Source organism: Strix aluco, chromosome 10 (genome assembly GCF_031877795.1).
Source record: "Strix aluco isolate bStrAlu1 chromosome 10, bStrAlu1.hap1, whole genome shotgun sequence".
In the NCBI taxonomy this organism is placed as follows: Eukaryota; Metazoa; Chordata; class Aves; order Strigiformes; family Strigidae; genus Strix; species Strix aluco.
Genome location: NC_133940.1, coordinates 21,452,729 through 21,480,153, shown reverse-complemented (window position 1 = coordinate 21,480,153; position 27,425 = coordinate 21,452,729). Strand labels below are relative to the sequence as shown.

Sequence of the window (27,425 nt, the reverse complement as noted above, 5' to 3'; positions counted from 1 at the left end):
CAAGTGGAGGGGTCTCAGAATCAACTTCATTTTTTGCCCCACTGCAGTTTTCTTGGTGTTACACTGTTTGTTTCTAGCAGCAATAATTAAGGATGGTTTTAATAATATCCTTGGATATCAACAATATTCCCAGCTTGATTATAAGCAACTGTGGCCTAATAAACAGTGAATATTCTAAAATTGTGCAATTCACAGCATGATTTGTTTCTACAAACTTGTTGTGAATTCCAAGTACATAAGCAGTAATGTGTATTGGTAAACACTGAAATATTATTTTGGGAAAATTGTTTATTAGTAGTAAACTGGCATGTTTCACCTTTCAGGTTGAGATTCAGCAAAACATAAATGCTAAAATGTGTTAAAATGCTTGAGTGACTTCATTTTCTAGATCTCATTTTAGTACCTAAATCCAGGCATCTGGAAGATGTTTACTTGTCTGTGACTTTAAGGGCCTGATCCTTAGCATGTCTCATGCATTTGCAAGTGATTGTGTTAGAGGAATTAAGAAGTTACTGCTCCTCAGCTGGAGTTCAGTGATTTTCCTCCTGATATGCAAATTGGTGTAGGTTCACTGCTGGTCCATTACACTGCAAAATAAACCAAGCTCATGCACACGTGATTTGTAAACGTGTCTCAGAGGGAGTGGTAACTCCTGGTGAAGAGGCAGAGCCTTTTTAAATAGCTCTTCTATACTACATGCAGTCGTGTGACTCCACAATGACCAAATCACACTTAGAGACAGTGTTTGCCTTTGAAATCTGACTCTATCTCATTACTTATATAATATGTGAGCATGGGTTTAACTTGCTATGCTGAAGAATAATGAGTTAAACAAGGTCTCAGTCAAGTTCAGCAACAGAAAATTCAAATCCAGCCGTTGATTAACACAATTGAAGTATAATTGTGGTCACATTCTGAACCACAGTCTTTGCAGTACTGTACATCTTCAAAACCAAATCTCAGTGCTCTCTTCACTCATCAAAATTGCATTAGGAGTATCTGGTTTGTCTGACCCCAACTAGAATATTTTTAATATTTTTCACTAAATCCACATGTCAAAAAAGGAGCTTTTCTGAAATGCAGAAGTAAAGATTAAAGATTTCAAAAGGTAGTTATTTCAGAATTATTAGCAAATGTAATTTGTCAAAGTGCTTTTTATACTTGTAACATTTATGGTACATCGATAATGCAGCTTATTTAAAGAAGAAAGAAAGTATGGTAGATATTCTACCTCATGAATGCTGTTGAGCTATTCATATTGCAAAATGCCTTACAATACTAAACCAAGCACCAGGCTCCTATGGCTGGCGTAATGTACTACGGTATCCTGTTACAGGCATTCTTTGTAATTCTAGGAGGCAGAAAATAAAATTTGACACTCAAAAAATAATAAACTTAAGTAGATCATGTAGGAGAAATGTACATTTATGTCCAAGAAACGGTTGGATGTTGCCAGAACAATACAGCTACATTATGAATCTTTAATGATCTCTGAAAGTCATAATGGTCTGTCACTAATGCCCATTAATGATCTCTCTATACCGCGAGTATGGGCTTGATGTTTCTGGCCAGTACCTTAGAGAATACTTTAAATATGCCTTAAACTTTCTCTGATCTACTCCCTGTGTGTCTGCTCCAAATGTAGACTGCAATTGTCTGGGTAGGAGCAGCTTGTAAAGCAGCATGGCTTTGGGGTTAAGAAAGTCTTATTCAGGTAAGATGTATTTAAGCGATATTTTTACAGGAAAAAACTAGAAGGAGAAGGTATTTCCTGGCAACTAATCCTCTGAGGAGATAATAAACTACATAAAGAAATTAAAGCTTAGTATTTATTAAGAATGTGGTTGTTCTTTAACACTGAATTTTCTTTGATAACTCTATAAATACACTATTTAAGAAGGAAAAGGCAAGTGTTATTGTTGATTCCTACTGATTGGAACTGTAAATATACTGAATATGCTGCTGAACTGGCAAATTTGTCCTGTTTGAATATGTATTTCAAATGTCGCACAGGTTGATTTTATGGCCTTTTAAACATCCGTGCCACATATTTAGTTAATTTTGTACCCAGGCTTTAGGTCAGGTATAAGGCTTGCTTTGAAGGAAAAAAAAAAAAAAAAAAAAAATTATTCTAGTCCTGTTCTAATTGCCTTTCCTGAGAGTACTGTGCCTAACGTTAACTGAAGACAATCTCGTTATGGTTTTAATAACTTCAAAACATTTTTAATACAAAACCATCAGCATTTCTCTATTCTTTGCAAATGTTTTAGCTAAAGGCTTATGATGGTGTAATTTCTTTTTCTTTAATAATGAAAAAGTGTGTTCTCTGCATTTGGTATGTGAAATGATCAGATTACTGTAAGAACCAACGCCCTACGGCTAGGAGAGAAAAACAAATCCAAAGATGCTTGGAAAATGCCCCAATATCAGACAATAATCTGATAGGCAGCATGTACAGAGAGTTAGATATTAACTGTGAGAGTTAGATATTAACTGTCTGGGTCATATATCACTCTTTATTAGAAATAACTCAACATGATTAGTAAACAACTTTTATGACATTGCATGCGGCATCCATGGTTTTTTTTCTCTTGCAATTAATATAGTAAATCTAAGTATAGTAAAGTGTAGGATGTGAAGTAAGCAGTCTGCAATGTTTTTGGCAGGTTAAAAATGCGTTTACAAGATATAATCACTTAGTATGTAATCCAGATTATTAACTATTGAATGCCTTGCTCTTTTGCAAAAGCGGTAAGTTTTCATAGCATGACAGCGGCAAAGATGAAGTGGGTCTGAAACCGTCAAAAGATTTTGCTATAGGTTAGCTTTTGGGGAGTACGTTGCCTAGCCGCAGTATACAAAGGAAATGTTGGTGGTTGACTACGGACCTTGATGTTTGGTTGTAAACTTGGTGTAAAGGGCTGGGGACTCGTTCCACGGAGCTCGGAGGTGTGTGGGGTGGTGGAGCGGGACAGCATGCGGCCCGAGGCTGGCTGGGCGCCGGGGATCAGCACCGCGGACAGCGGCCGGGGCTCAGCACCGCGGACAGCGGCCGCCCCCGCGGTGCCTGCGGCCCCGGAGCCGGCCCCGGCGGCGGGTGGGCCCCACAGTGAGCGGCTACACCGAGCTCCGGTGAAATACGAAAACACAGCGTTTAGTGCACAATCGCAGCGGCTCTCCCTGCTTGCCTGAGCCCTGCGCTTTCAAGTTTGCTGTTAATTACAGCTGGAAGCACCACGTACGGTTGTTGGAATTAAATATCACCAGTGACCGAAACAAAACTGGAAAAGAAAGTGAATGACCTTGCTGGGACAGTTACAAGAACTAACTCTAGGTGTCCCTCTTGTTTCTGGTAATAGCAGTAGTTCCTATACGTTTACTTTTTCGACTGGAAGTCCTGGAAATCTGTCCCATTTGTTTGGTTTGTAACTGTTTACAAATTAATGTTCTGCAGCATGCTTCCTGTGCAGGAAACTGTATTTTGCCGAAAGCCTCCTGGAAAGACTTTACATCAGAACTTTTTAAGTAGGGTAAAATTTATGGCAATAATGGTTTAAAAATATAGTCACTGAGTAAGACATTTCATATATTACAGAACTGGAGAAAAAAGAAAGGGCTGAGGGAGGTGGAAGTTTCTCCCAGCATTAACAGTTTTATTCTGATTCCCTGGTGTTTGTGCATCTCTGCATTATTGAAATACCTTGGGTTTGCTCATATTTCCAAGTCAGGAAGAAGAAAGGCAGAAAAAACCATGCCTGTATTTAAGTGTCTGTATTATGAATGTAGAACCCCTATTTGCAGAGACTTGAGATGCCCAGTTTGCCACAGTCCAGAGGAAATACAGGTACCAGCAACTTCTGGGAGCCATATCTCTTGCTCCAATCGTGTGAGGGGAACTGCTTGGGATCCCTGCATGCCTTGCAGAATTTCATGAATTCTGCATGGCTACATGTTTTACCTGTGCAGCTGTACATATATGTGCCTTTTTACAATTCAACCCTTCAACCTCTCATAACTGCCCCATTTAGGGGACAAGAAAATGCAAGGAGGTCTTCCTTCATTAAGGTTACATGGAACGGACTGAGTGGAATCGGTTGAATGATAACATTGAAAGATAAGCCAAGATAACTTCTTGCAATCCAGCAGGCTTAGTTCTGTGCCTTATAATCTGATTCTGCTCTTTGTCCTTTCTTTCCCAGCAAAAGCTCCCAGGCCTTGGAATGTTGTGTTGTAGATAAAGCTGAACTAAGTTTATTTCTTTGTAAACAAGATTAAGTTGACCTCAACTGAAGGATAAGGACATCGAAATACCGATGGTTTTTGTGGTTACTGGTCATCAGAAGCATGTTGTAATTTTTAATGAAACAAGAAAAGAGGATCCTAGCAGGAGGAGATGGAAAATGAGAATGATAAACAAAGGGAAGAGGGTTGGAGGGAGAGGACAGAAATCCTGATGATATATCATCATCTGCTAAATATGGTGTCTCTCTGCTGTGAGTTAAGCTCAGCATGATTTAGCAGTATGACTGGGGAGTTGTGAAGGCCATACATATGGACTGGGAATTTAATTAAAATCATGGTATTATATTTGTATCTAGTTCTGCAGCTTAATCCTAGTTTTGTGGTGGTTTTAGGTAGAAATGCAGCTACAAGTTGGACAGTTATCAAGTCTCTGTACAAGCAAATGTGTTCCTATTGTAGTTCTGCTGGACTTAAGCAAGGATTAACATTGCTTAGCTTGGGCAGCTTTATATCTATTTCTCTGACTTCTGAGCATTGTTTCTCTGCATAGCAACAAAACTTTTCTGTGCTTTCTGATGAGGTCTGAGTCCCCAGAAATGTACCCAGGCACCTAATGTGAACATTTGGAGCAGCAGCAGATGTTCTGCTATTAGCCTCCTTCTCTGAATTGACTTCTCTGAATTTCTTCTAATTTGCTTATGTAGAATTTGCATACACAATTCTTCTAGTCTTCAGACCTATTTAAATCCAATACAGCAAATGCCAGCTTGTGGTTTTCATTCCTGTTTTGCTAGCCAATGTTACTTGTGAGTGTTGCTTGCAAAAAGAGCACATCTAACTTATGCTAATGAATTCCCCTCTGTTTACTTATGTTACGTTACATTTTTCACCTCAAAATCCCTGTGTGATTTATAGATGTCACCTTTGCTCTGCTCTTGCCAGCAGCAGCTCCTGCTAAGGCTGGAGTTGCCATGAGGCCAATTGCTGGAAGGTATGTGTGCGTGGGAAGTGCGACTGTGTAACTACTTGGGCTGTGTTTATATTCACATGTATTACTGAGCACTGCCGGAAGTAAGACACTGATCTACATGGACCTTCATTAAGCGATAACTTCATTTTGATAGTGGTGAATATTATTTACCATAAATATGCGTTAGGTAGACTGCAGTCTGAATCACCCCGCAATGATAGTTCAGCAAGGCAGAGGTAGTGTTTTCTTTCATGCACCTGTGAAAATATTGGTGCATTTTTGGATGGGAATGGATTGCCACCTGGAGGTGCCTTTCTCTCTTCTTTCTTGGTTGTACAGCCCAGATATTTGTCGGATGAGCTTAGATAAACCTAACTTTTACATCACTGAACCTAGGCTAGATGTGTCATGTTATGTCACTATTAGTATCATGATTATTACATGGTGAACTGAGACAGAATGCAGAAGTTTGGGCTCATGGCCCTTTTCCTAACCCTCAAGGATATACTTTCGTTCTGGTTACTGACACTAAGACCAGCATTTTTGCTCAGGTAAACTAATTCTACTTCCATGACAGTGAGTGGAGCAAGGCCCCACTTGCAAGTTTGCAGAAGCATCGACCCAGTGCAGGGTCTAACTCGAGCTCCTGCCTTCATCCAAGACATGGCACTTTTTGCTCAAAGTCCCTTTCATTTGTGACCAGCTCTGTTCGCGTTCTCATTTGTGTGCGTGAACTTGGTGCTATGATCTCAGCAATCAGGTAAAAGTCACAGAAAACCATTGCCAGGCTCTTCTGATCCCAGCCTGGGTAATTTGGTTTCATTATTAGAAAACAGATGGGTCTTACATCGTTAACACAGCAACGGGAAGCAGCAAGCTTGGCACCCATCACATGAATGCAGCGAACTGGGCTCTGTAGTTATGTGAAGTCAAGCAGCGGGGCAGAAGTCAGCTTCTGAGCAAAGCAAGGACCATGGCTATGAGAAGCTTGTAGAAATACTTGGGTGCAGGTGGGAGGGGAAGAACTCTCAGAGGCTCCAACTCACTGGAGACCAAATGAGTCTGTTTTTGTCAAGCTCTTGACAAAGGATGAACCATCAGATCTGTGAAAAGGTGGGAAAAGATCCATTTGAGTAACGTGACAATCTCTAGGCAACTTGCTTTGGGCCTGTGAAGGACTATTTGCAGTGTTTTGTCATGTGTAAAGTAGCCTTATGTTAAGTTTGACAGTGGCATATAGCCCACACTTCTTGTGTGTCCCATGCTGAGATGTAAATATTTCAGGGATGATATGCTGTCATTTACATTGATGTTTCCAAGAGTCATCATGCTGAGAGGTGAATGAACGGTTACTTCTGTGCATACTGATGGAGAGTATTTTTTGCTGTGGCTTTGTGGTGCGTAGAGAGAACTCGGTCGGTCACTGCTGCAAGTTCCTGGCTCAGGTTGGGCCCCTCGAGACACCAGAATAACGTGTTCCCAATTTGGGAGCCTGCAGAGCTGTGCGAGCTGATCTCTTCTGTTTGTTCTGTGACCTTTCCCAGCTGATTGGCACTGATCTTTTATGCCCCGGATAGACGATCTTTTGTGGTTGACATTTTGGGATGACTGAATATGGATTAACCTAGGCAAAAATATTTCCATTTCTCTACCTTCAAAAAATGCCCTCCGTTTCCAAAAATGCCTGCACCACCAGGTCAGATCAAATCCAGTTTTGACTGAGACAGTGCTGTAAAGAGATTGGAATTCACAGCTGGAAAGGGGCAGAACTGGGATTTCTCTCATTAGTGTTTTTTTCTGAGAGTCTGAGAAGAAACTGGTGCTCTTGACATGAGATGTCATGTCCATCCTGAGCACTTAGCGGGGCATGTCAGTCATGAAGAAGAGGCCCAAATTCTTGTCAGAGTCAGTGAACCTTGTCCTAGCAAACTTGTGCAGATCTGATAAGAGAACAGGATTAGGATATGAGAACCTTTTGTAATGCATCAGGCACATAATTATTTTTTAAATATCTTAGTAGTCTCAGTGAGATGACTCACATGTTGAAGACAGGGACGTGTGTCTCTGTTTTGCTAGATAGGGGCCAGTTTCAGCACATCCAGTCCTATGCACCATGCACCAGTTGTACTGGGGTCTCTTCAGGTGTTGGGATTCAGATTCTGTACTCTGAGAAGACAAAAATCAACCAGCCACCTAATCCCTTGAACGAGTGAGCTCTTAGATTAAGTGGGTCAGGTGATAGGTCTACACTGGTATCATGGGAATTTATTTTGATTTTTTTCTTGTTACTGAGTAGGGCTGCACAGTGCACTTTTGCAAAGAACCATGGCACAGACACACACAGGAACATCCAAGTCACTGTTTACAAGTGCCCTTATGCTCTCAACATAAAAATACTTCTTTTTACAGCAATACGGCTCGTATAAATTTCTGCAGCTGGTTATTGAAGCTGATCTATACTATTAAGGTTAATTTTAAGGTAGCCCAGTTGGTCTGTGGACTAAAATATTCTCAAATCTGAGCTCTTGGTCTGGAACTGCCTGAAGGCCCAGCCCTTCCACTAATCCCTTTTTCCACCTTGCGCTCCAAAATAAACCTCTAGCTGACTCTTAATTTGGCTCATACCTAGGGTAAAACTAGGCTTTCAGGGACAGTGAACTGGACAGCAAACTGTGCTCATCCCCCGAGCAGGGAGCACCCAGACACTCGCCGTTTTTCAGCGCTTGTGTCCAGCCGTGGAGCTGGCTGCAGAGGAAAGGCTGAGTCATTTCCACGGGATGTTTCACAGAGGAGCTAAGTGATGCGGGGCTTGGGTCTGAACAGCTCTGTTTCCTGGTGAATAGTAATTCTGTTTGCTTAGAAGAGGAAAAAAATCACTGGGGGCCTCGGTGCTGCTGTGTCATACCCGACTGGATGAAGTCTTGTTTATCTCAACCTGAGAAGAGAGAGAAGTAATTCTGGTGGCACTTTTCAGAAAATAATTCTCTACTTTTGGGGAGTGTAGCCAGTGGAAATACTCCACAGATTTGAGTCCTGAAGGTTTTTTTTCCTGCTTGTTCTGTAACAGCAGTAGCATGTTACCCCAGCAAGAACAAAAGAGTCTCAGAGGGACTCCTGACATCCCATGCCAGGCTGAAATTTTTTTGTCATACCAAAGCAGCTCCAGGCTTGTAAATGTAGAGGGGTGGTTTGGGGTTTATGCTGGGCCAAGTGAGGTCTGAAGCTGGCTTGTGATTTTTCTTTTGGTCTTGATTTTCATGCAGCATTTGTTTTCCCCAGCATACACCTCTTTATATAGGACCTACTATAAATCCTTTGGTACTTGTTTATAGAGGAAATAACTGAATATGCTGTTTAGTCTGAGGATGGGATATTTTGACCCAAGGTGCTGGCAGCAAGTTCCTGCTTTATGGCAACATGTCACGAGAATCGTTAATGCTTCTACAGAGCACAGAGGAGCTTGGGTCCCTTGGCAAGTCGCACGTTGGGCTCATGTGCCAATCACCAGTGCACGTGAACAGGCAGCCGGAAAGTACCATCTCTCCTCCACCCGTCCCCTTCTCTGACAGCGATGCTGTGCTGATACACTGCTCTGCGTGCGATCACATCTGTTGACGTTCATGTGCTGAAATAGCATAGGTGAACAGCAGTGGGGGGAAAGGGGCTCCTCTGCTCACAGGCTGCAGCTGGCACCAGGCACGCTGCAAAGCCTCCACTGCTTGTCAAAACTTGCAGCTTGTTCCATGACAGTGAGGTGTGGATCTGGCTTGTGATTTTTCATCTGGTCTCAATTTTTGTGCAGTGTTTGTTTTGCTTAGTATCTATCTGTTTGTATAGGTCCTGCTATAAATCTTCTGCGCTCGAGATAGATCCAAACTCATGGGAAACAGCAGAGGTCTGGGACCTGCCACAGTGCAAACGGTTCAAGGAAGATGGAGCAAAACCCAGAAGTTTTGCACTTTCCTCTAATTTGGTGAAACAGCCACCACTGCTTGCAGTTTGGGCCAGTGATGGGGGTTTGATGCCTTTTCTTGCAGAAGCCAGGAGCACACTTTGTGTTGGCTGAAAACCATGTCCTGTGTTAGTCAGAGAGCCCAGTCTTGGTCTGGGGGGACATGGTACCAAATTGCAGGCTTTACTTTTGCCCAAACCAGGCAACATCTGGAGGGTCAAGTGCATTTTAATGATCAGAATTGTGGAAATATTCATCATCATAAACTTAACAGCTGACTGGAAGGAAAAGATATGAATCAAAAGTGGGTGAAATCTTCGTCTACTGCAAAGCAGTGGAATTGCTGCTGGGTCAGATCCCAGCTCCTGGTAGATCATGACACTGTCTCTGACAGTAAGTGTACAAGTCTGTCCCATGCTGATTTCTTAAGAGGTGCTTAATTCTTGATTGAAATGGGGCTGGCAATTTACTCTTTAGCTTTAAGTGTGCCCTGTTACAATAATCACACACAAAGAAAGATGATGTATGTTCAAGGAGTGTCTGGTTGTCTTCTACATTCAAGAAGTCACTTGGAATGTTATTTATTTTATTTTTACCTTTTTAGCATGGTATAGAATGAACAGCTCTTGCCTTTCAAAGAAAATAAAGCTGTTCCTTGAGATTTTTATATCTGTAACACTGAAGTAGTCCAAAGACGGGTCCTGTACCAAAGACGTTTTCCCAACAAGATCTTCATTTTCATGTACCATTTATAGTAAATGAAGACATGTTTGTAGGAGTACCGATAGATGGAGAGGTTGATCGTGCAAAAAAGCTGGAGGACTGTTTTTTGAAACTTAAATCTGATTATGCATATATGCTATTTTTATTCCTCTCTTTAGTTATCTGTCAAGGAACATTTGTGCAAATGAATTTTCATTATGGATTTTAAGCATGCAGGCTGGAATGCTGGCAGAAAGATATCCTAAATACTGCTTTTATATACTGCTTTTCCCCAGGACTTTCAAGGGTAGCCGAAGTCTGAGTTCTGGTTAGTCATTGTGAAAATGAAACGTCATCTGACCTATAGGACAGATCACAATGAGGCAGCTTCACTTTGATCCGGAGATCAAACACTGCTTTCCAAACTGGGAATATTTATAAAGCAATGGGTGAATCTCAGAAAAAAACAAGTCTCATTCATGACTGTATTGAAAGTGGAAAGATGGCAAAATTCATAGTACGTTACCGGTGAGTTGAGTAGGATGAGTTATTACTAATAATATCCAACTGGCTGTCTCTTGGGTTGGATTTCACATGTCTTATGTGGACTGGCAGATGAGGGTAGTGGTGGAACTTGTGAATTACAGTTATTTTTACCCTACTGTATAAACCAAAGAAGAAATTAGGAGTATTTATTTAATATGTATATGTGGATGCCATGAAGTGCCTCATAAACAATGGTGAGTGTGTGTATATGCACCTATACGTGCAGGTGTACTTTTTGCAGAAAAGAGGTATTGTGGATGGGTATGTGGGGCTGCCAAATTCAATATACTATGTCAGCAGTCGAGGGCTCAGGCTCTGATGACACACATTGTACTTTCAGTCAGACATTGTCTTAAAACTTGTGCACTATGGGCATTTCTCTTACTAAGGCCTGGCCACACAACATGTTTTATTGGGGCAGGAGTTCCCAGTTGAAGGAGACAGATTTGGCCCCTTTGAGAGCTGTTTCTAGTCCAGGGAAGGACTGTAACGTTTGCAGAGATACAGAGAACTGCTTTTGAATTGAGCTCTTTGAAGTGAAGGTATTGGGTGGCATGGTTTCTGCTGCACTTGCCTGGGACCACAGTGTGCAACCCCAGGGAGGGAGGAGAGGACCGTGTGGCTTTGCTGAGGGCATGGGGAGGAGAGAAAGGAGGGGCAGGTATCCCAAGAAGCTTGGCTCAGCCTGAAAGTGCATCAGAAATCTGGTGCTGTCACACCAACCCACCTTGCATCGTTCTGTCTTGATCGCCCCAGGGGAGCCCTGGGACTGGCCCCGGGCACTCAAGACGAAGCTCCCGGGCTTGGATGGCTGAAGCCTATTGCCATCACAGTCCCCACTGAGCTCAGCTCCTGCAAGGAGCCAGTCTACAGCCTCCCCCCTCCTGCTGACAGGACATCCCACCCTGCCTCAGTCCCTGCAAGTGACTGTGAATCCCCTCTGCCTCAGGGATAAATTCTTTCAGTAGTTGTTTGCCTTCAGGGCTGCAAATCTCTGTTTTGTTTCTAGCCTGAACTGGCTTTATTTTAGACTCCAGCTGTTGAAAGCATGCTGAAGAGCAGGAGGTGGGTTGCAAAGGGACCCCCAGGACCTCCTGCTTCCTACGTCCTGGAGCATGGATGTGTGCAGGGTTCGGTGTCGGCTGTGCAGGGCATTAACCACAGTGCGGTGCCAGGCTCTGACACCAGACTGGGCTCCCAGCATTGTGGCACCGCCGCTTCTCCCTGCCCTGGTACCACCACAGTCTGGCCCCCACTTAGCCAGGGGTGAATAAACCCAGCTGACATGAGAGCCTGGCTCAGGGGATACAGAGACACGGTGGGGGGACAAAGGGAAGAGGGAGAACATAGCAATGACAAGGAAATTGCTCTCTCTGAGGATTTTCTAGTCTCTGCTAGAAAATTGGAGCTGAGAGCGGGCAGGGGGGAAGAAAAGGCAAGAGAGGCACAAAGCCTCCAGTAAATCAGTGAGGCAGGGGGGGCCGTCCTGTAAGGATGAGGGAAAGGCAGGGGAGAGCTATGGCTGGAGCTGCCCTGCCTGCCCCCCTGCCTGCCTCCCCGAACCACCTTCCTGCTGCCAGCCCGGTGTCCTCACTCCGCTGCCAAAAACCTGGTGCCAGCTATTTGCTCATCGCAGTCACGTTTGTTTGGGTGTCTGCGCCTCCCCAGGAGGTGGCTCTGCCAAAAGCAGGTACCCACAGCCCGTGGGGCCGGAAGGGTGGGCAGTTGGGGTACACGAGCTCCCGCTGCCCACCCTGAGCCTCTGCCTCCTCGCTGCCTGCACCCCGGGGGTCCCTCCGCAACTCTCCACACAAAGAGCCACCGGGCAGGTCTCCCGCTCGCTGCTTTGCCTGGGAGAGAAGGAGGAGGAGGAAGAGGAGGAGGAGGAAGAGGGGAGGGTGGTGATAAGGGGCTTGCTGCGTCGCCTCATTTCTGTATCCAGCGCACAGCTCGTGGGGTGTGTGCGAGTGTGTGCATCCGCTGCCTGAGGACTTCTGCTGCTGCAGTCTCAGCGCTGAGCTGCCGGCGACCAGGCGTCAGGGGAGCGCTGGCTGTTTACTGCCTGGTGACAAGTGTTGCAATGCAAAAGCCGAGCGCGTCCGTGGAGGGGAGGCAGCAGCACCTGTAAGGAACAGAGGCAGCAGCAGGCAGCAGCAGGCAGCCAAGGCTCCAGGCATCGGCATCTCCTCCCAGTGTCTCCATCACCACTTGCTTCGGATCTCTTCTTAAGGGAGAAGAGGAAAAGGGATCCAGAAAACCCCTGCAACTGGACAGCCCCTGCTGGAGTCTAACAGGTGTTTGCTGGGATTTGAATGGGGAGGGGACGGGTGGGGAGAAAAGTTGACAGGAGAAATTGGGGCTAGGAGAGATGCAATGATCTTGCACCAAGTGGATGTGCCATGTCTGCATGTGAATAATGCGTCTGGAGAAGCTCAGAGGGATGCCTTGCAAGTGGTCTGCTTGATCTCCGTAGAAACGCTCACCTCTGCCTGCAAACTTTCCCCTGCCAGAAGTTAGGAAGAATAAAAAAGCATCAGAAAATCAAAAGGGGAAGATCTCAGCCGACAGAAACGCTTGAGCTAAACTGTTGCATCCCGACCCGGGGCTCTGGTGCGAGCATCCCGCCAGTGTCTCCGGGGCTCCCAAGCCGATTGGCGGTGGGTGGCGTTGGCCAAGGCGCCCGGCAGCGTCCCCGGCATTGGGGACGGGCCGAGCAGCATGCTGGCTGCGGTGCCCGCGGCCGGCGAGCAAACCCCGTGTGCCTGACCCGCCGGTGGTGCCGGGGCGGTGGCGGCCATGGCTGCAGCCATCGCCAGCTCCCTGATTCGCCAGAAGAGACAAGCCAGGGAGCGGGAGAAGTCCAATGCCTGTAAGTGTGTCAACAGCCCCAGCAAGAGCAAGGGAAGCTGCGACAAGAACAAGTTGAATGTGTTTTCCAGGGTCAAACTCTTTGGCTCCAAGAAAAGGCGAAGAAGGCGACCAGGTTGGCAAGGGTTATGTCTTTGGGGGGTTGGTTTGTTTAATTTAATGCAAACTGGGATGTGCATCAGGCGTGGGGAAAGGGGACTGGTGTCTCAGGGCTGGTAAAATGAACATGCGGGTATTGCCACTCCTGGCTTGTATGATCTGATAGACATGGGTGCCCCATGACAGTCTCTTCCCCTTTGATGTTCATCTGGTTTATTTGGATAACACACACCATTTCTCTCTGTCTCACTTGCACACCCGTGTGCACCCGTGTACCAGTAATTCAGTAGTCTCTCTGTTGCACATAGACATATACAAACATGCGATTTATTTGTGGGGCAGATGTAAGTTCCCACACGTACACCTCCTTCAGTTGTATGTTAAATAACTTAGCAGTCTAGAGATCATGTTTTTGTCTTCCTGCTTCACAGAATGCCTGTGCCGTGCTTTATTTGCTGATTGCAGATGAGGCTTTTTGCTTTCACTGGCACCTTCCAGAGTTTTGCTTCAGCGCCCTGTTCCTTTCTAGGAATCTCATACATGCAGCTGCCCTGCAGACGTGATGCTCTCTGTGTCAGAGGTGCAAAAGATGAGGCATGAAGACTCAGTCCCTGATCTGAGTGGGTTTTTTTGTATGTGGGAGGAGCAAAACCCTCTGGTAATGTTGCTATTGCTTTGCGGTGCTGAAACATTGATGCCGTTAGCCACTTAACCTGTCTGCCTTTCTCAGCAGCCACAGAAGAGGTGCCTTGCTCACAATTTGCAAACAGCTTTGGGATGTATTATGGCTAAAAAGCCAGAGTGAGGGTTGGATTAATTTCTTGTCAGAAAAGTTGGTAGATGAGAATTGTGCATCCATTGGTACCATTATTAGAGGTTGCTAATAGGAACTAATACTCTTACGCAAACTACCGCAAGCTTTTGCCTTCAGCTCCTACTAAAATGAAGTACAGTAGCAGAGCTCCCTAATGTCTTTGATTACACAAGGAGTCTTATCCAGACATTGGTTGTTGGAAATGACACATATCTTCACTGTATGTTTATCTTTGAATTAAGTGAGATGTTGTGGAGCGAGCTGCGGAGATGCATCGCCTCCTGACAAACATAATTGTGTGAAATGACTACAATGCAGATGTCATTGGGATTCAGTGGAAGTAGACCTTTTTTGCAATTACTCCTGCTGCATTACCTGGCTGTCTTAAATGACAGACTTGATAGCAGATCCTGTTGCTGTATACTTTTTGGTCTAGAATGATCAGAAACTGTGTGAGATATCTCGCTTTCTAACTGTGAATTTGAGGATGGTTATGAAAAAAGGAAATCTATCCAAACTATGCGTTGTTTTGATCTTTCTTCTTCTAGCTGATGAGGTAATTACCTCAACCCTTATGTTAATATTTATTTTGCAGTTCCACACATTGCTGGATTTCAGGGTTCCCCCCTCCATTTTCCATATGTTCATTGAGTAGTTTGTCACTTCGGATGCTCTGTACTCTTTGGAGCAGTGAGGAATGGGGGTTTGTTTATTAAAGCTGCAGCAGTTCCTGTGCTAAACGTTTGCTGCTATATATTTAGGCTCTCAACTGTCACTATGGCTCTTATTAGCACTATCGTAGTAGTCCTCTTTTTCCTCTCCATTTAAGAACTCACACCTTTTTAAAAGGCGGAATACGCTCTTTGCCAGCTCATTTCTAATCTTAAATGAGATAAGGCTGAGCTCCTGAGGCCAAGCAGCACACTGTTGGAATTTGTATTCTCTGGAAGGAGATTTTACTGTGCTACCTACATTGCAATTGAAAGTGGCATTTAATCATTTTGGAAATTGATTTTGTAGACATAAATTTGATCTCAACCTAAATGAAAAGTGTTGCAAAGCTGTTTGCCCTGCTCTTGTTTTGGGTCTTTTTCATATCTCAGCCTTGAGAAGAAACCCGGAGATTTGTTTTTAGCATCCTGCTTGCTTGGAACGGTACATCAGGATTTCCCACATTAATCTCACTATTGTTTTTTTACAGAGCCTCAGCTTAAAGGTATAGTAACAAAGCTATACAGCAGGCAAGGATACCACTTGCAGTTGCAAGCAGATGGAACAATTGATGGAACAAAAGAGGAGGACAGTAGTTATAGTAAGTGACATAAGAATAAATGGTGTGTTTGTGAATTGTGGTGTCTCATTCTTCCCATATAGGTGTGTTCAAAACTGTTGTCCTGGGATGACTGAGTGAGTGGAAGTGGCATTAACACTGTGCTCACAACACAGAAGTTTTTCAGACTTACTGGGTCTGAGAGAAATGCAAATAAAAATCACTTATAGAAATAATGAACTAGAGGAGGTAATGATGACACATATGACAAACAAAGCAAATGTTATCTCCATGGTAATCTAGAGAAGTTCATTGCTGTCCTTTGATTTTATTAGAATTTTTTTTTCAACAGGGAGAATTTGCTCGCCTACTCAGGATGCCTGAAATAGAATAATGCTATCTCCACTCTTGAACAGGGGCTCATTCAAAGAGAGCCATTTTATTTCATACAATGAGAGTTCATCATCATTTTAGAGTTCACGTTTCCCTGTTGTTATTATTTTTTTACCCCTTCTAAAGTTTATTATACCTTCAGCTTTCAACCAGATTTCCCTCAGCTTTTCTGTGAAAAAGCTTTGGATGCTTTTGGTCTGTGGTTTGTTGGGTTTTTTTACAACTTTGAGAATTAATAGAAAACAGGAAAAGATAACTAGAGCATAGATTTGGTGTGTATGAAAAAATATTTAAGCATTTCACATAGTTGTACTGTTTAGCTTAAACTACGTGTCTGTTCTAAAAGAAGGAGTTAGGAAGAGCAAGGAGTCTGAGAAGGTATTTCAGGCCACTTAGACAACAAGCTAGAAAATCAACAGGCAGACCTTCCTTTTTAATTATTAAAAAGCACTGATATTTTTCATATGAAAAACATTTGCAGGTGAAACATGGTTTCATTTTACAGGGCAGAGTAAGCACTAGATGCAATAGGAAGTATTGTATGTTATTTGTCCAATCACTCCCACCCTGTTCCCGCACCCTCTTTGACACTTTTTGCATCCCTATTTTAACTTCCAGTGACAGGAGGGAAGCGGTTGCGCTGCTGGAGGAGGTCTCCTCTGCAGGTACTGAGGGTGCTGGCCTTAGGGCAGAGCACAAGCGTAGGATCTGTGGGGGCACTTGAGGTCTGGCTCCAGGTCCTGTCCTCACCCGTGCAGAAGGTGGCACAGACCAGATCAGTGCAGTGCTGAGTGGCTGCTGCCATCTTATAGAGTTCTCAGTGCAGCCACAAAATTTACTCTAAGAATGATTCTTATGGACCTTAAACACTGCTTTTTTTCCAAGTGAATGATCTAATATTTATGACTGTAGAAGTACAGGTCATTCAGGATTTCAGAGTAGTTCTGTTAATTATCTTAAAAAAGAAGAAGAAATAGGCAAATCTTCCTTTTTCCATCTAAGTGTGATATTGTTATAAACTTTTAATGTACCAGAGCAAATGTCTGAAATTACATCATTTGCATGATTGTTTCATTCAAATCCTTTGCTTGGGATCCCTCTAATAGGGATTCTGATATTTGAAACGAGATAAAATTTATGGAAATACAAATGTGTCTGTTTCTAAGATATCTTTGTTTTCACTGTGTCCTTAAATTTACCATAACCTGAGAGATTACAAAGCAAATAATAAAAACTCCTTGTTGCTGGATACCAGCCTTCCAAAATGCTCTATACTTAAATATAATGGAAGTATCCCAGAAATGATTGCAGCTGGGCTGCAGTATCTAAGTGTTCAGAACAGAGGGCTTTATCATAAAAAAACACATGCTTTTGTATATATTTCTCTTTTATGTAAGGTAAGCGTATGGACCTGAATGTCCTGTAGTCCTGAATTTATTTTAATTGCAGTAATTTTAATGGAGCTACGAAGACAGACTGATTTATGCTGTGGATCAGAGTCCACATAAGGGGCTTCCCCCAAAGCCTCACTAGCACAAATATTAATCAGATCAGGCCCTTTAAGATCCTTTCTTCCAATATCTGCAGAAACACCTCTCATTTAGCCCATATTCGTGCACTGCAGGGAAGCCACAGGACTTGTAGCCCCCTCCAAATGCTGGGGGACCCCTTCTCCAGTGCATTCTCCTCTCTTTTGCACCCCTGAGGGATATCATTGCTGTTCCCTTTTGTCACCTTCGCTGAACATTTGCTTTAAGACCATTTGCTTTGCAGTGCAGCACGGTGATAAAATCTCCCCTTAATAATAAGGGGAACATCCTCAAATGTGGCTGTGGCCAGCAGAGCGGTTGCACTGTGCTAGGACTCTGCAACTGCATTTTTTAGAGGAAATCATAGCCACAGTCCACCTGATCTCCAGGTCAAGAGCATTGGTCAGCCTTGCTTAAATTTCAGAATTTGTCTTCCCTGCTTACAGTAGAGATGGGGAGAGCTTGCAGCCCCCAATAGCCAGCTGCTGCTTTGTGCTTCTGACAGCATCTTGGGCCCAGGCATCCACCTTCACCATCGTTTGCTACCTAGAGCTGAGTGGGAAGTTTGCCTGAAGATTCCCTTCGGCTCCTGACTTGGGAGCAATTATTTCAAGCTCTGCAGACCCACTGCTGTATGCAAGGTTCACAAAACCAAAATTGGAGGGAGTTTAAAAGAAAGCTGAGATTTTGGAGCATGATTTAGTCAGAAAGTGAAACATACATTTGAGGAGCCATAGCACTCACCAGACCTTGGTTTTAGCCAAGAGTCCATGTGATTTGAGGAAGTGCCTCGTGGAAAGGATTTCCTGGCTGAGGAACAGATTTTGCCTCATTAAATGTGTTAAATAGGGCAAGGTTTTAAATCAAGGCAGAATTTATTCCCCAATTTTGGCAAGACAAAGAGATTTCAAGACTGATAAAATAAGGGAATTTAGGAAACAATATCCTGCAGAAAACGTATGAAGGTCCAGGTGGCCAAGCCAAGGATGGCACAGACCTCACAGCAATATATGTGTTCACGAATCCAGCTGTGGCCTGCTGCCTCTTATTTTGCAGTTCTAATTCTCTGTCAGCTTGTATTGCACATGGGCCATAGCAAAGATCTTCTCTCCCTTAGGCATCGCCAAGGTTTTCATTATGATGGATAGTATATCCTTATTTTAAACACCGTAAATGTAATAGGGAAAGGCTAGGATTCGGATAACTTTGCCATATTTTATGCTAACACAAACTGATCATAGTAGCAAGCAATTTCTTTTCCTGTGGCTTTTTTGCCTTTCTGTTGTGTCTACCTGCATGAGGGTCAACCACCAGAAGTGCAACAGCATTTCAACCCATTGTCGATGGCATTGGCAGCTTGCAGAGAAGGGGGCTGCATGGCTCTGCTGGTGGCCCCATCAGCATTCGCTGATCGTGGACAGGCCACTCACTTGCTGCTCTGCAAGGGCGGTGGGAGCAATGGCTGCTGCTAAAGGGGACAGTCCCCTTTTTTGGTGCAGTGCCAACGTTCCCTTACCTTAGAGGTGGCAGCTTGGCCATGTTTCTGTCTGTGCTGGCATAGGACAGATTGACTGTGCACCCCTCCAACAGCTGGTCCCTCTCCCCTTCGGCAGAGGCAGTCGGCAGCAGAGCCAGCATTACTCCCCCACAGCCCTTTTGCAACTTCCGACAGTCTGTGCCACAGCAGCTGCTAATCCCACCGATGTCTAAACCAGTTTCTGAGTGTGCCCAGCCTTGCCTCAAAATAGAGCACGTATGTTTATGGCAGGAAAACATGTTCAGCTGCTGCTGGAAGCAGCTGAGCACCCATTGCAGTGGGTGCCCCAGCCCTCCCCTGGTGGGAGTTGCTAAGCCTCGTATCTCTGCTCACTTTGCTAAGCACAACACAGCCAGGAATTGCTCACTAAAACCTATCTCTGTGGCTTGTGGCTGTGAGCGATATCTTCTTGACTGTCCCAGGCTTTGCCCTGTCCTCAACTGGTCTACTGACAGGTTTGTAGCACTATTTACAGTGGAGACCATCCTCGTATCCTTGTGCTGAAAAGCGCTTGCCCTACTCATAAATATGCCATTAAGAAAGCACCTTTCAAAAGAGATCTCTATGTTCTGCCTGGATACTGAGCTTTAAATTGTGCTCTCCTGCCTACATGGAGAGCAGATGCTGCTTTTTGGGGTTGAACTGCAAGAGAGGGCTCTCCAAGGGAATATTTACTGAATCAGACAGGGAATATTTTCTCCCCCATGTAAATTCAAGCATTTGATAGAATGGATGAGAAATCCATTTCCCTTAGCATTTCCTTTACTGAAAACCTAGGTTTTGATTGCCAAAAACTGCACAGAACTAGAGGATTTTGTTTTAATGAAGAGAAAGCCATTTCTGTTGATTTTGTGCTTGAGGCAAGTGTGAGGAGGGGCTGCATGTACATGTGTGTGTTTGTGTCTGCATGTATACTCGTGTGTATGAGAAGGAAAGAAAAACACAGGTATGATTTTATAATCTCCTAGTTCTGGGTGTTTCCACCTGCTGTGCTATATTCGACCATCGTAGGAAATCCAGTGCTCAAAGATGCCCCAACCTCAGAGCAGAGCACCCGTGGTTCGTAGTGTGCCAGCACAGCCGGGCAGGCTCAGCCCAGCCCTGAGCGTGTCCCCCCCCAGAGCCCAGCACACCCCTTCTTCACCAAGCCGTGGGGTTGAGATGCTCAGGTTAACCCGTGACAGCACACAGAGCTGGAGGTCCGACTGCCTGCTGGAACAGAGTCTGTTTTCACCAGAATTTAGTCCTTCATCCCCAATGCACAGTGTTAACTTCTGGCCATGCCTGTATCAAAGTAGGACGTGCATACGCTTGCCCTTTCCTTTTTTGATACACTCCTGACAAACCCACACCCAAAATTTAGGATCTGTATTAAATGCTGGCAAGATCCAAATTTTCTTTTAAATAAATATGGCTATTTGGAGGTTGTCAGACTGAAAAAGCAATTTATAATGTGTCATAATCTTAGCTTATACTTCTGAAAATAATAAAAATATTTCAAATTCATAATTCAGTTTTAAATTGGCTGCAGACAGTGACCATAAATACCAAACTTCAGCCTGAAGCAGACTGGAGTTTTCCAGCCAAGTAATAAACCATTGGAAATAAGAGCCAGTTTGGCATTACTTCATCTTATCTCTGCATTTATACAACAGACTGGAAGGAGATGCTTTGGGTTATGATAACAGTTCTTGAAAATTTTCTTAACTCCCCTTTATTTTTAATCCTACATATTGAACACAGAGTACTGTATTCAACTCATTATTGTTTGTGTTCAATTTTAATGTGTCCATGAATCCATGCTATGGCACAGCTTTGCTTTTTTTTTGTTTAATTTGCCACTTTACAAACCGGAATCTTCATTTTTTGAAGAGACATTTCTCTGCTTATAAATACTGCCACTATTAGCATGTATACAAGCATAAACGCAAGCAGAACATTCGAAGCAGCTCAATTTTGAAAGCACAGATTTAGTGCTTGATCTAAAGAATATGCTGTCATTTCATTTCATTTTGAAGTTATTTAACTGTTTTTTTCAAACTCATTCTCCTCTCAAAAAGAGAAAAAAAATAAACCAAATGATTTTTGAGTGGAAACATTTTGAGATGTTAATGAAGATTTTCAACTCTCCTGAATTTCATCTTGATCCTTCCTTTTGGTCAAAAATGTTCACTGAATTTGATCTGAATTTGAAAAACAAAAGAAATTTTTGATCATCTTGAAAAAAATTTGGTTTGTTTTTTTTTTTTTTTATTTGCACTTACTGTCAGAAAAATAAAATTAAAAAAAACACAAGTATGTTCAACACTACTCAGCAGAGTCTGGATTCTGCTTATGAGCAGGTAAGTCCTTCCAGCTCTCAGTACCTCCACCGTCTTCAGAATGGGGGAGATACATTGATACCCTCTGTAGATAATTTCTGAGCTATTGGTGGAAACTGCTGTAGAAGAACATGGTAGTAGCGGTATTGTTGTATAGCACCCACAGAAATTAATATATGCACGAATGGGCATTTTTTAATTTGGTTCTGGTAATTATGGTTTAATTCTTTATCGAATCTGCATGCTCTAAAGGATTAATTTTGCTCTTCATGTCCTTTCTCTCCTAGCTTTGTTTAACCTCATACCTGTGGGTTTACGAGTGGTGGCGATTCAGGGGGTTCAAACAAAATTGTATCTGGCAATGAACAGTGAAGGATACCTATATACATCAGTAAGTAAACATTTTTAATTTTGGTCTCACTGTAATTATGGTAAGAACTTAGTAAATGAATAATTTACTCTTCCAAGGAGTCTGTTACAACCTATAGACATGAGATTTCACAGCAAATTCAGTATAGTGGTGATAGTCTGTTTTAAGCTTATTACTCTGTTTCTATTATGAATACATCTGGATGTATGGAATCAAACTGCGGTGCCTTTGGTGCAAACCAGTGAACCCAAAGTGTGAAATAAAAATGCCCTGCAGTCAAAACCCGAGACAGAAAGGATGCTCTGTCTTGGTCACTGAGGACTGATAGGGCTAATCAGTGTGGGGTACAGAGGGAAAGGGACAACTTTGTAAATCACATGCATGCCTGAACACATTTTATATCTTCCCGTATAATCTCTATTACTGTTATTAAAAGGGATTACAGAAAGTAATTTTTTTTTTGTTTGACCAGGATTTTCAAACAGAAATGGAATTAGGTGCCAAAATCTTAGGGCTTCAAGTTGCTGAATGAGTAAAGAAATGTTTTATTAGCAGTTTTGATGAAAAAATGTCAGTTAATAATTTTCAGTGGCATTTCTTAAGAGAGCAAAGAGTGTTTTTATGAAAAAAAGTGAAAAGAACATTTTTAAATATAGAGCATTTTTTAATTAAAGACATTTAGTTGAACTATGTTCAGGACTATTAATGAGATTTAATAGATTTTTCCCAAGGAAGAAAATAGAGGAAAATGTAATTTATTATCTACTACAAATTATTCTTTTCTATGGATGATTCCCTTAAGGTGCCTTTAATACTGATAACAATTAAGTAAACTTATTCAAATCTCTCGTTTGTTTTGCAATGCTGACAGCTGGGACAAGGGGCAGCTTTGCATATTTTTCCTCTTGTATCTGCCAGAGCAAAAGCAAATTAGAACTGGGTATGCTGTGGGACAAAGTAAAATTTCAGTGAACAGCATCAAACTCTGCTTTTCTTTTTACTCTGGCTATTTGCTTAGTGTGGTTAATCCGCAGATCTGTTTGCAGGGCTGTAGACACACAGCCAGATCGTGCAAAGTCCCCCTAATCCCATGTAGTCACGGTCCTGTGACTGCACAGTGTCATTTACATTTGCACTGCAAATGTACCTTTGCACCATGCATTTTCATTTCCATCAGCATCCTCAGCTGCACTCCTTCCTGGCTTCCCACTTGCCAGGAGAGCACTGCGCCGTGCCGGCTTCTACGGGCTCAATTCTGCCTCAGGGAGTGTTACCTCGAGTTGCATCTCAGGGTGGGATGGAGAGGTTTGTACATAAAGCAAAATTCCATCACCATGCACAACGAACGTGCTTGGTTCGAGTAGGTCAGTTCTTTCACTGCATGCATTCTGGAACAATCGGATATATTTTTGCAAAGATGCAGAAAATGGGATGGGGACAGATCTGCCACTGCTAACCTACAACAGAGCAGTAACTTCTCAATGTGAGACATAACCTGAAGTCGAAGGGACCACTGAGAGAATGAAGTATCTCTTCTAGTATCCCTCGATGTGAGGACTAGGGGCAGAATATAACCCGCATTTAGATTAAGTCCAGCTTTTAGTTTGATGGGTATCTAGGCATCTCAGGCAGAGCTCAGAGATTCATTTTGGTTGCAATTTTTGGTATTTTCTTTGATTAGGGATAGTTCTTCATGTGGTCTCATATGTTACCATGAATAGTGTATTCCTTGAGTCCTTTATTATCTGTGATTTTAATAGTTTATGCCATTGCAAAATTAACTGGTGACATCCCTCTATTTTCCCCTTAGTAATAACGGTCATATTTGTTTCTTTATTAGGCAGCTATATTTTCTTACATTTATTCTTTTATTCTTCTCGAACCTGATGGCTTGACAAGGCCTCAAACAGACTTTTGTCATTTTGCTGTGTCCCAAATTCATATTTTTAAATACTCTTCACGAAGACGGGTGTCCATTTAATGTTGATCTACTTTTCCAAACCAAGTTTCCACCCACGTTCTCAATAATCTTGGGTTTATCATCTGGTGCCTTCCAGTCTGGTTGTTTTGTCCTTTACAATAATTGCAAGAAGCTGTCTTGGCGGGCAAACCCTAGCTCATGTCTCTGTCAACGCGCCCAGGGAATGGACAAGGGCTGGTGAGGAGCATCTGCCCCTACTTCACCTGCTACGCAAAAAGAGTACCAAAATTACAGTTCCATTTTTTAGGTGTTTCTAGCTGATAATGGTCCTTTCAGCAAGGGATGCAGTCTGACACTCTGATGCATGGGAAATTAGCTTTATATTTTGGGCCGAATTCTTGGTTGATGTAAATGAGTCCCAAGAGAACTCAGCTGATTTATACCAGCTGAACACTCACCTGTTCAAGAGATGCCAACAGGGAGTCCAGGGAACAGATCAGCTCAAGTAAATGACATCCATCTACACATCCTGAGGGTTTCCAAGCCCTTACAGGGATGTGTTCCTGAACGGGGTTTGTCAGGAGCAGACAGATGGCAACATGGGTTTGATCAGGAGCAAAAGTCCCCAAAAATACTGTCAAATTCCTGAAGCAAGAATATAGGGAAAAATAGAAATATACTTAAATTGTAAATAACTATAACAGATAGTTGTAACATTTCCAGAGAGAAATGAAATTAGCATTGATGATTCAATGTAACAGGGAGAGAGGATGTTGTGATCTGTGTAATGATCACTTGCTTTGGTTTTATTGCGACTCTAGCACTTCAGTCATGCTTGTGTCTGTGCAGAAACCTTTCCTTCAGATTGCATTGCCGAAGGTTATAGATTCATTTGGTAAATGGGTTGAAAAACACCCTACTAATGTGCCATCCCTGTTCCTCACCCCATGCTACTGTCTGTGCCTTGCACCTGATAGTGCCTTTTAGCCTGAAACACTTCCAAAACACTGCACCTGATAAAGAGGCCATTAAGTCCACAGCAATTACCCCACTGGTAAATAGGTAAATAAGACATCTGGCTTACAGGAGGATAAATGGAGGCTCAGCTAAGTGCTTTCCCACACTTGCATAGGAAAGCACATTGGGGGTAACACACCAGGTGTCCCGTTTCCATGCATCCCACACTAAATAGCAATATTAAATCTCAGTTCCTTTTCATTTTAGTGACTGTGATGAATTCTTGTGTTTTGTTCCTTATGGTATATTTTTTAGGTTTGGGCTGTGCCACAGCAAAATTGGCTTAGTTGATTCTGAGTGTCCTGCATATGTAGAAAATATGTCCTAGCCACAATCCAGTACAGTTGTTGGCAGATGGAGAATATCTTCGGATTCAGTTTGCTGATTTGTTGAACTCTGGCTTTGGCCTTGCCTCCTTCTCCCTAGTAGTCTGCCAGGATGGGGACTCAGGTACCTGACCTCAGAGGTAATTTGCAGTGTGGTTTGCTTCTGATCCAGTGACTGTACTCAAGCATGAGGTGAATTTGCTCCATGAGGGGATCAGTGATGTACAATAAATCTGCAGAGAACAGATATCTGTAGTTGGCTGCCAGAGTTTATAGATAGTTTGCGGCATCTGTCAGTTAAAGCAAAAATAAGATCTTTAATGTAATGATAAAAGCTCCTCGGGGATGAGGCAGAAATTCAGCTAAGCAAAAAAAAGTTATTATGTTAAAATAAATATATAATTATCTACATTTATTATAGAAGCACATTAAAAGTCCTAGACTGCAGGGAAGGGAAGCGACCTTGGTCCTCCCCGCAGCCTGCTGAGCTGCCACTGCCCGCCCTGCTCTGAGCAGTGTCTGCCTCCTCTCCACACCAGCTGGAAAATGCCTCTTCGTATCACAGAAGAACACCACACTTGAAAGGGTTTTTTTTTTTTTGTAGCCAGTTTCCTACAAAGTCGATGGGAGTTGTGTGACCTCACAGTTTTATTTGGAGGGACCTTGTCAGGATCTGTTTGAAGCCGTAGCTCTTCCTGCCGTTTGATGCTTGAGCATCCATTTAAAATGAAAACACAGGGTTTGATTCATCCCTTCTTACACCAGTGTCATGCTGCTGCAAGATGACTTAAACAGTGTTATGGCATTGCTGTCTTACGTAACCACATAATGAATCATGCTCTTTTGTATTTTAGGATGGCTTTTATTGTATCTTATTTTCCTTTCTATGAACGACCGCATCTTTCAGATGACCACCATATATGCTACACTTGAGTTTTTCAGGTTTTATACCCTATGAATTCCTTGTGTGCTTTCATTGTCTTGAATAAAAGAGTGAATAATATTTTAAGGATCTTATTTTATCAGACATGTAGTTCTGGAGCTATTGCTTTTTCATTAAAGTGATTGTGATGTGACAGAGCAGGCTCACAGTGATACCGAGCAGCAGCTGAGTGAAGTTCATTAAAGGGAAGGCATGTATGCAGGTGAAGAGAATTGGGTGTACTGCTTGAATTCTATATAAGCTGAAACATAACCCAAAATACAGCAAATTTTAAAAAAACAGCCTGAGAACATCTAACTGTGTGTTTTCCATAAACCATCATGTCAGAGGCTTTTAAAATCATTTAATGATTGTCAATGAAATGCATATTTCTCCTACAGAACATTTCAGCCCATGTAATTGTGTGCTCGTTTAGCCTGGATACATTGTTAGAAAGAGTAAAAATGAATATGTGCTGTTCATTGCATCCTTCTGGCCGGTCTCAGAAGCCATGCAACTCAGCTTGTAAAGAGTGTTTGTGTTCCATCTTGTCTTGGTCTGGATTCCTGTGATTTGCCAAAGCATCTGATTTAATAGCATCGTATGTGAGTAAGCTTACAGCTTCTCTCAGGTTGGATAGAGCCATTGTCTAAGAGCAATCCTTTGCCTTGACCATGTGTGATAGGGCCCAGTCTGTCCCTCCGTCCTGCAGCCTTTCAGCTCATTGATTGGAAATTCAGGTCATTCAGGCTTTTGTAGGATGGGTATTAGGAAGTATGCTACATGGCAGGGTTGTTTATGCTTTCTTTGTTAGCTATTCTAGCATGCCCGATATTTTTGAGTTAATAGAGCTGCTGTATGTGGCTTAATTTTGCCATTTCTTGTCTGATGCACTCAGTACAGAGTTAGCATGGGTTTAAAGAGCACTTTGATATAATAACCTGTGCAGAATTTTATATATAATTTACCCTAAGAGAGCATTCAGCTAACATTGTCCTCTGTATGTAAAATAGATTGTCATATACAAGTTTGGTACCTGCACAGAAAGTAAATATTGTATGAAGCGTGCACGTTGATTATAGCCAAGAGAACTGAAATGTGATTAAATTCTCAGAGTGATTCAAAAATTGGTTTTGGTAAGTTGGAGAGAAGAGAAGTTTGTGCATATTTTAATACTGAGCAGTGCAGTGGAGGCCTGCTGTAGCTAATGGGAATGGCTGGGGCATTTCTAATGAATTACTGGCAAAGAGCATTTTTCCACCTCTGGGAAATAGCACAAACCAAGAGATAGGGGAAATAATCAAAAACTTCATCTAGTTAAATTTGCATGTCAGTATAAATATTTTTTTACCATGAATGCTCAAGGACTATACCTTAACGTAGTTCATTCTCTTCAATGATAGGGTCTTAGATACAGCTGCAGCACATTTTTCTTTTCATCGCAACACCTTGCTCTATGCTGGATAAACGTGCAGCATCCTCACAGTGAGGAGGGCTGCTCCGGCCCTCCCGTGACCCTGCGTCGTGCTGACAGCCCTGACTGCTCCCACTGCCCCACAGCAAAGGTGGGAGAGGGAGCAGGCAGGGGTGGGATCAGCACTGGGACAGGAGCATGCTCTAAGGAGG

General features: G+C 42.9%; 1 protein-coding gene across 6 annotated transcripts in view; it reads left to right on the top strand.

Annotated features, from left to right (window-relative positions):
- The window catches only part of FGF13 (fibroblast growth factor 13), a 277,313-nt gene that overhangs the window by 203,645 nt on the left and 46,243 nt on the right, over nucleotides 1-27,425 (top strand). For 5 of the 6 annotated variants that reach the window (XM_074834744.1, XM_074834746.1, XM_074834740.1 and 2 more), the window contains 2 exons: nucleotides 15,395-15,505; nucleotides 21,531-21,634. In XM_074834744.1, coding sequence (XP_074690845.1) covers nucleotides 15,395-15,505; nucleotides 21,531-21,634 — 215 coding nt within the window. Of the gene's footprint in view, nucleotides 1-12,760; nucleotides 13,396-15,394; nucleotides 15,506-21,530; nucleotides 21,635-27,425 lie in introns of those variants that run through there. The other variant, XM_074834742.1, reaches the window with a different exon arrangement.